This window comes from Diaphorina citri, unplaced genomic scaffold (genome assembly GCF_000475195.1).
Source record: "Diaphorina citri unplaced genomic scaffold, Diaci psyllid genome assembly version 1.1 scaffold1010, whole genome shotgun sequence".
In the NCBI taxonomy this organism is placed as follows: Eukaryota; Metazoa; Arthropoda; class Insecta; order Hemiptera; family Psyllidae; genus Diaphorina; species Diaphorina citri.
The window spans coordinates 164692-174483 of record NW_007378440.1 but is presented as its reverse complement, the minus strand read 5'-3'; the positions used below and the strand labels follow the sequence as shown (position 1 = coordinate 174483).

The window sequence follows — 9792 nt, the reverse complement described above, 5'->3', positions numbered from 1 at the left end:
GTACAGACAGTGCGAGGCTGCTCGCTTCGAATGCCTCAGGACGCATGCTCGGACTGTGTGTACCGGGGATGCTCGCTACGCGCTGCTCGGGTCGCACTGATCGAGGTGAGCGGGGAGCTTGTCGGTAAACGGCAGTGCTCAAAGGCGCCTCGTAGCGAGCTGTTCGAATAGTCTGTACCTCTCTGCATCTACCTCAGCTACTCAGGCTGCAATTTGCACGTTTCTACGGGACGACGGCACCATATTGACTACTTTCCGTATTTGAGTCATTTGGGTGGTTCGCGTGCTCGCATCGAGCATTTGTATTTGCAATTTTCGTCGTTCCGCGTTTGCCTGACCTGAGGCAGATGTAGCGAGGCATTCGAAGCGAGCAGCCTCGCACTGTCTGTACAAGGCTTAAGAGGATACCAAGAGGTGTAATCAAGGCCAAAGAGCTAGCTCAGGGCCCCCGAGTCGTAGGGGTCTGATGAGGGATATTCAGGTACAATAATTATGTCGTTGTACCCTACTTAATGAGACGGACTTGACCGTAGTCCCGTTCAGGTACCCTCAAAAGAGCCAATGTTATTGTCTGTGGCTTGACAGAGCTGGTTTTGTCTCAGTTTTACGTCCTCCAGCGAGACGAAAGGTAAGTACTAAAATTTAATAAAAACAATCATTATTTTTATCAAGACAATATTTAGATTAGAAGATATTAATTAAAATTGGTGATTTTTCGGAATCACTCAGGGTACATCAGTAATTTTATCTTATAGCAAAACATTCGAAAATTATCAAAGCAAAAATGTTACTTTGAGGGTAAAAAAATGTTAGTATAGAAATACATGTGTTTAGATCGCCCAGCGGGGATTGTAGCGATTGATTGCAGCCTCGATAGCTGTAAGATTGGCATTGTGCTTAAAATATTCAAAGTTGACTTTGTTTCTCAAGCCATGTCTGGTGCTGACGACTGTATTCTTCTTCAACTTCAGCAGAGGACCACCCCGATAACGAAACCCTGCTCCTTCACTCATGGAAACGATCAAATGACTTATGTGAGAGAATTCAAGCTTTACAGGAGTTTGGCATCGTCAACGTATAAATGAGTATTGATCAATGATTTCGACCTAGTTAGCACGATAGACCCCTCACTTGAAACGACAACTGTGGAATTTATTATGTTGAATACAGACCAATTGGAAACGTCGATGAAACCGCCTCCGTATAGCTTGACGGACGAGCCATCCATCAGATGCAGAGAGGAATCGTCATTCAGATTGATATAAGATTCATCTCTCACAATGAGCCTTGAACTGTTGATGGTGAATGTACCAGTCGTATAGATACGGAACCTGGTGTTGCGTAGAACAACAGCAGAGTGATTGTTCTGATGATAGTTCTTATTAAGTGTAACCGAGGCACTGTCAAGAATAAGAGAGGAACCCTCATGCAAATCAGCAACTGTACCACTGGCCAATGAAAGGGAAGATGCATCTTTCAATTCCAGAGAGGAGTTATCATATAAACCGATAGTGGCTGCACCATGCAACTTCACAAAGGAACGACGTTCCAGTCTAATGGACGCGTCATGAGATAACAATACATGCGAAGGATATTCAATATAAAAGGTAGAGCTCTCTGTCAAAGAAATGGAGGACTTATCTGTCAACAGGAAATAGGCTTTTGAATATAAGCCAGATGGGTGTTCAGTTTTTCTTACTGAGATAGACGAAGAGTCGGTCAAAGTGAGAGAGCTGTCGTGTAATCCTATAGAACTCGTATTTTGATTTATGAAGGATCTATCGTTTAGGCTCACAGAAGATCCATTCACTAGAAGGAGTGACGAATGGTAGAAATAGACTGAAGACCCAAAACTAAGATTGATGCTGGGTTGTCGATGACTCGATTCAGAGGTGTTTGACATAATGAAAGACAATTCTGTGAGCTGAAGAGAGGAGTCCTGATTCAGAGAAATAGAAGAACCGTTATTCAAGGTTATGTTAGAGCGAGAGTTTCTAATCTTGGATCGCTCATTTAGTCTTACAAACGCTTTTCCACTCAAACTAAACACAGACGAATTCATCAAAACAGAAGAATTGGAAACTAGGTTCACAGAATTTGCCACGTTCAACTTCAGACTTGATCTGTTGATTAAATGAAGACTAGAATTTTCTGAACAGACGAGAGAGGCATTACGGTAGATGTCCACGTTAGAGGTTTTATTCAGCATGAGCCACGAGCCTTTTTCAAGCTTTATTTGTGAAAAAGTGCCATCCCAACATAGAGAACATTGATTGTAATAATAATAAAATATCCTCTCTACTCTGAAACTAATCGCTTTCGATTCGAAATAAACGCTTTCCAATACTTTCCATCATACTGCGGACTTTGACCCGTTCAATCCCAGTGTGACATCCTGTGTACTCCCTTTCGAATCCCCGTGACACTTTTCAATTCGAATTTCTAAAAACGCAGATCTGTGTCATAACTTCATAAGAGACTCCCTTTCGTCTTCCTCTTTCTTCTTTCAATTCGAATTTCTAAAAACGCAGATCTGTGTCATAATTTCATAAGAGATAAAAGACCTTTCTATCTCCATGTGACAACAGTCTTCAAAAGTTCAATACATACATAGGTCTAACGAAGAAATTTGTTGAAAAAAATATAGGGGAACGTCCACGCAAAATCTTTGAAAAATCACAAAATTTAAAACCTTTGTATCTCCATGTGACAACAGTCTTCAAAAGTTCAATACATACATATGTAGGTCTAACGAAGAAATTTGTTGAAAAAAAATATAGGTAACTTTGTCATTAAAATCAATCAACTTAGCAGGCAATACATACATATAGATAATTCGATTGAATGTCTTTGTTATATTCGTCATAAAAAATAACTTTTAAAGAAACTTTAATTTTTCAGTATTTACTTCATTTTTTAAGACATTCCTCTTCAAGGGAATTTGGTGTAGGAGGGAGGGAAAAAAGCGAAGCAAATTGAAGACTGCGGCACCATGCGAGATTTTTTCGCTGCATTGGCGTTTGTTTTTTAATCCGTTAAGGTTAATAGAAGGGAAGGGTATGCTTAAAAGGAGGGATGGGGAGGTAATCATGGTAAACAAAGGTAGCTAGGTAATAGAATTTTAAATACATACCTAGAAAAAAAGGGCCTCTAGGGTTTCCGTGATATTACAAATTACCTACACGCTTCATAGGGCCTAGGTACATTTCTACACCTACAGAACCAAATTCAGTGAGGTATAAGTAGGTAGGAGTCAAGTGCATTGGAACACATCACATGCCTTCAGCCACACTCCGTTTGTCAAGGTTCTAGGCACTCTAGGCATTACCTTGCCCTTGGGATCAATTTAATTTGAAGAAACCATTTACTGACGAAATTTGTAAAGCGCGGTGGATTTCGGATTGAATGCCTATGGCCGGGTCTACAAAGTCAGTTTAAACTCGATTTAAGTTGAACTCTCGGATTAAGCAATCTGATTGGCTTAATTTTTTGAAATCGACCAATCAGATTGATTTATCCAAGTCCCATCAGTGGTTCGAGGTCATGAAATTCAGCGAGATGTATTTTAATCGAGGAAACAACATTTGTTACAATGACAAGTATCGAAGGAGATAATATGCTTAACACAATTAAAATAAAGGAGACTTAGCGAAAAATCCCTTTTTACTCCAGTATACTCGTAGTATACTCCAGTATACTTGTAACAGTTTTCTCATCAATTTTTCTCCCTTTCCCCCTCTCTTTTATCTCTTTCTCTCTCTCTCCCTTCTCTCTTTCTCTCTCCCTTCTCTCTTTCTCCATGACGTCACATCACAGGGCAGTTCATTTGGAGGATGTATCAGAGTGGCTGTATTGTGAACTACCCAAACTAAGGTATGTAATACAGGGCAGTTCATTTGGAGGATGAATCAGAGTGGCTGTATTGTGAACTACCCAAACTTTATCATCATCCAAACAGCTCCTGCTCAAATGAGACCCTTTACTGCTGGGGTAAAGGGACTTTTTAGTCTCATTCGAGCAGGATAAACAAGGTATATTCTATTCTATTTAATCAACTCTGAAGGCTGATGGTTCGAATCTAAGTTAGGTCACAACATTTAGCGTATACTCTTGGTACTATTTGAGTAATACAAACGAACCTGAATTATTTGGAATCCAAGGGACCGGTTAATACTCTTGGTACTATTCGAGTAATACAAACGAACCTGAACTATTCGGAAATCCAAGGGACCGGTTAGGTATAAATAAGAACTTAACAGATAAAAAAATAGTATTATTTAATGGACAAACTATGACTAATAATTATGTGATAGGAAGGTCATACAAATGCTATGACATACTATGAGATGGACATGCTATCACACAGAACACCCTGTATGCCTTGAATCAATTAAAATAGAACGCTTACCGAGTGTCTCTCTCTTTCCTCCTCCTTCTCTCTCTTCCTTCCCCTCTTCTCAATATTCCTCTTCTTCTATTTCACTCTCCCTTTCTCCCTCACTCCCTCTCTTTGTCCATTGCCCTCTTCACACATTATTCCTTTCCGTCCGTCCTCTCTTTCTCTCTCTCTTTCTTTCTCTCTCTAACTATCTCTCCCTTTCGCTCTCTTTTTTTTTTTTTTTTTTTTTTTTTGTAGTCATATTCATAGTAAAGTCCCCAAGGAGCATTTTGAGAACCCGCAAAAGTACACAAAATTCAGCATAAATGAAGATAGAGAGAGAGAGAGCGCATAAATGAAGGTTTTTGTCTTAAAACATAAGTTAAACCTTTTTTTTACTTTTTTTTATGAAAAAGTTATTGCATAACGCTAAATTTTTAAATACCATCTCTCTCTCTCTCTCTCTCTCTCAGCTTTCTTTTTTCTATCCTTTCCTTTCTCTTTCTCTCACTCCTTATATTCTCCCTTTCCTCTCTTCTACCTTCTATAACAAACCGTCTCTATCTCTTATTATTATTATTTTTTCACTTCCTCACGCAATCTTGCTTTCTTTCTCCACTATCTTTTTCTTTTTCTTCTTCTTCTTCTTCTTCTTAATGTTCCACCCCACCATAATTTTAGGTGATTTTTTTACAGCGTGAGGAAGAAGGGATTTTTTTTTATAGGAGGGGATCGGAGTATGGGACTGTAGGAAAGAAGGGATTTTTTTTACGTGAGAAGTGTAAGGAAGTGATTTTTCACAGGGTGAGAGGGAATTTGGTGTAGGAGGGAGGGAAAAAAGCGAAGCAAATTGAAGACTGCGGCACCATGCGAGATTTTTTCGCTGCATTGGCGTTTTGTTTTTTAATCCGTTAGGGTTAATAGAAGGGAAGGGTATGCTTAAAAGGAGGGATGGGGAGGTAATCATGGTAAACAAAGGTACCTAGGTAATAGAATTTTAAATACATGCCTAGAAAAAAAAGGGCCTCTAGGGTTTCCGTGATAATACAAATTACCTACACGCTTCATAGGGCCTAGGTGCATTTCTACACCAACCTACAGAACCAAATTCAGTGAGGTATAAGTAGGAGTCGAGTGCATTGGAACACATCACATGCCTTCAGGCACACTCCGTTTGTCAAGGTTCTAGGCATTACCTTGCCCTTGGGATCAATTTAATTTGAAGAAACCAGGCATTTACTGACGAAATTTGTAAAAAGCGGTTGATTTCGGATCGGAAGCTTTATGGCCGGGTCTACAAAGTCAGTTTAAACTCGATTTAAGTTTAACTCTCGGATTAAGCAATCTGATTGGCTTAATTTTTTGAAATCGACCAATTAGATTGATTTATCCAAGTCCCATTAGTGGTTTGAGGTCATGAAATTCAGCGAGATGTATTTTAATCGAGGAAACAACATTTTTTTGTTACAATGACAAGCATGGAAGGAGATAATATGCTTAACACAATTAAAATAAAGGAGATTTAGCGAAAAATCCCTTTTTACTCCAGTGTACGTAGTAATAACACTTGTAACTTCTCAAATTGGAAATCTTTGAACTTTGACAACGCCAAAAGTTATGTCAAACTTTCTATAATATCAGGGTCCTAGAGGATATGTATGTGAGAGAGAAAACTATAACTCTGCCCCCTCTCTCTCCCTCTTCCTCTCTCTCTCTCGTTTTCTCCCTCTCTATTTCTCCCTCTTTTCACACACACACATTTCTCTCTCTCTCTCTTTCTTTGTCTTTGTTTCTCTCTCAATCGCTTTCTCCCTCTAAATTCCCTGTGAGAATAGAATAGAATATACCCTGTTTACACTAGCGAAATGAGAGTGAAAAGTCCCTTTACTGCAACGGGTCCAAGCACCAAGGCACATACTCACCATACTTCACGTTACTTAACCTTAGTGTACTGAGAACGGGTATTTAAACGACGCGATGCTAGTTAAAACCACTTCAAAATTTAAATAAGCTAAAGTGAAATAGAGAGAGAGAGAGAGAGAGAGAGAGAGAGTTGAAAGAGACGTGGTAAAGAGAAAAAAGAGAGAGAAAATAGTGATGCCAATAGAATGTTGGAAAGGAAAGGAGAGACAAGGAAAGAGAGAAGAAGAAAGAGAGAGAGAGAGAGAGAGAGAATGGAAAAGATGGAAGGACAAAGGGGAGTGGAAGAGAGAAAGAAACATAGGAATCTATGACAACGTTGGTAGTGAGAGAAAGACAGACAAGGGAAGAGAGAAAGAAGGAAACATACAGAGACTTCTCAAATTGGAAATCTTTGAACTTTGACAACGCCAAAAGTTATGTCAAACTTTCTATAATATCAGGGTCCTAGAGGATATGTATGTATGTGAAAGAGAAAACTATAACTCTGCCCCCTCTCTCTCCCTCTTCCTCTCTCTCTCTCGTTTTCTCCCTCCCTATTTCTCCCTCTTTTCACACACACACTTCTCTCTCTCTCTTTCTTTGTATTTGTTTCTCTCTCAATCGCTTTCTCCCTCTAAATTCCCTGTGAGAATGGAATAGAATATAGGTACCCTGTTTACACTAGCGAAATGAGAGTGTAAAACTTTCTCGCTTTGAGTTCATAGGTCGTCGCGACAAATTTCAAAATCAGAGCTCATTTGTGTGAGAAAATGTGACAAAAATCCCCCAAAAATCAGTTTCTTTGGTTTTTTGGCTTTATGGTTCTCTCAAATGAGAGTGAAAAGTCCCTTTACTGCAACGGGTCCAAGCATCAAGGGCAAGGCACATACTCACCATCATACTTCACGTTACTTAACCTTAGTGTACTGAGAATGGGTATTTAATCGACGCGATGCTAGTTAAAACCACTTCAAAATATTTAAATAAGCTAGAATTTGTATGAACGCCGTGAAACTATTTGAGTATGCAAAACAAAATTTGCACCACCACTTTCGTGTTCCTGGTAAAAAGACCTTTAATTTGATATATAGGTCGACCAGGTTTGGATAAGTCCTTCAAAGTTCTATGGAGACAGACAGTGTGACAGACTGACGACACCGAAGCGAATACAATAGCCCGTCCACTATACCTTTTTTATTACTTTCGTAATAATAAAGGAAGGACGGGCTAAAAAGAGAAGGTAAAGGAGATGTCAGGCCCGTCTCAAAGATTTTGGCGAAGGGAGGGGCCCAAGAATTTGAAGAGAGTCTTATGGGGTGGAAGCTCCAAATTTTAGGGCAATAATTTTAGAATACTACTATACTACCTTTAGGAGCGAAATTTTTCCTAAGTGGGGCCCTCCCCCGGAATACGGCCCTGAAAGAAGTAGAAGAGTATGCAATGTGCAATGAAGATAATATTAGTGGAGATGCCTTTACGCTCTATCATTACTTTTGACTTGGCATCTCCCGTTTACACACACAACGTAAACTTGTGAGTACGTAAACTTATAATAATAATAATAATAATAATGCATAAATAAATAATAATACGTGCTTTACATAAATTTATTACACTCACACATATTACATAAATATTCATGATTGTATTACCCATACTTGAAGTGTAATGGGGTATGCTTTTTTCCCCTCATATTTTACAAATGTGATCAAATTATATTTTTCAATTTGTAAACTCTCTCTCTCTCTCTCTCCCTCTCCAAGATCTTGTATACAAATTGCAGATGAATATTTTGTATACCTACCTACAGATCATTATTATTAGATGCTGCTGTTGTTCTTTCTAATCTTACCCATTTGAAGAAACCCAATTACTCATGAAAATTTGTAATGAATCTCACCGACTAGGAGACACTACCTGTTATGTGATCATTTTCAATGCATTTTAATTTTATTATTGTTTCTCTCACACATGGCTTTGTCTCTTAGTGTGTAAAATAAATAAATAAAAATGGTTCCTCTCTTATTTCAAGATCTCTAATATGTTTTTGTTGCTTCCCCCCACACAGAACCAAGCTCCTGGAGTGCTCCGCCAAGGACAACTACAATATCAAGGAGGTGTTCCGCACATTTCTTACTCTGTCACAAATCCTGACCACAAACGGGGACGAAAATTCGCTCAAACGAAGATCCAGTGCGTACGTCAATAAAGGTAAAGTTTAAGTGATAGTTAGAATTTAGTCTTTGTATTTGTTCAGAATTAACGCCAATGGAAAATTGGTATAAAAAGGAGCTGCCACAGATGAGCAGTGACTAGTGTTATAGGGTTAGGTTAAACACAAAAAGGAGCTTTCTTCTTCATTGTCGTGGCTTCTGAATAGTTACCTTAGTCTTCATAGGAAAGGTTTTATCCTTTAATAACAGCTTAACTCCATACTCTCCAACCTGCCTCGGTGGCATAGTGGTCAAGTCAATTCCGATCACTGACACTTGTGCTATGAGTCTTGACGTGAAGAAACTGGTGATATTTCTTCAGGTGCAAGCAATTTAAATAAGACATTCGATTTACGACTTGCTTTCTATACTATTAGATTTACGACTTTTAAGCGATAACGAAGATGTCGCTATTAAGATAACTGCTGATGGAAGTTTGATATCGCTGTAACGTGTAACCCATAATTGGGTAATTAATCGACACCACAACTAGGCAATCAATAAATTAATTTTTGAAATGAAGAGAAGTAACTGATACAATTCTCAAGGTTAATTATTATAATAAAATTAGGTGCTTACTATCGGTCAAATAAGCGCACTTTACGTACTTAAACATGCACGGAAAAATTGATGATGTCAGATATAATGACCCAGTCGTATGTACGATGTCGTACACACATTAGAACCCGAGATGACAGTTTGACAGTCACCATTTTTCTGGTCTAAACAAAAAATACCCATTTTTGCAATAAAAGATAGTTTTTGTTCGGCTAACTTACGTGACGATAATTGAAACGTAAGACGTAAGTTGACCAAAAAACGTTTATGCACATACCTACGCAGAAACGAGTTTTTCGTCTAATGTTGTTGTTGTTTTATTATTATTATTATATTACACTTTATTAGGATTTTACAATGTTTTTTACAATACAATATTTACAAACAGGTACACAAAACAAAATAACAAAATAATAAGAAATTAACAAAAGAAAACGAAAATTGAATAAAGAAAGAAAATTGAATAAAGAAAGAAAAAAAAACCTTTACCTTTCGCCGAATGGCAATAGCAGAATAAAGATATCTTTTTGTATCTGATCTCTAGCTCTAGCCATGTTAAAGTGGCAGGCTCGTCCTGAACCGCAGTCAACCATCGTGAGGACTTGTGCTTGGTCTTTAAAAGCAGAGAGAACCCTTTGAAAATTGCCAGCTTGCTAGGCTGGTTGAGGATAGCTGTTCTCCTCCCTGTTTATAGTCCTACAGCCAGACGCTAGTCTACTCTCTGTTTAACGTCCCCTAGCT

The 9792-nt window shown here is 38.5% G+C and overlaps 1 protein-coding gene across 1 annotated transcript in view; it reads left to right on the top strand.

Moving 5' to 3' along the window:
- The window catches only part of LOC103513704 (GTP-binding protein Di-Ras1), a 61684-nt gene that overhangs the window by 41479 nt on the left and 10413 nt on the right, over window positions 1-9792 (top strand). The window contains exons 4-5 of the mRNA XM_008478553.3: window positions 3810-3873; window positions 8349-8491. Of these exons, the coding sequence (XP_008476775.2) occupies window positions 3810-3873; window positions 8349-8491 (207 nt within the window). The remainder of the gene's footprint in view (window positions 1-3809; window positions 3874-8348; window positions 8492-9792) is intronic.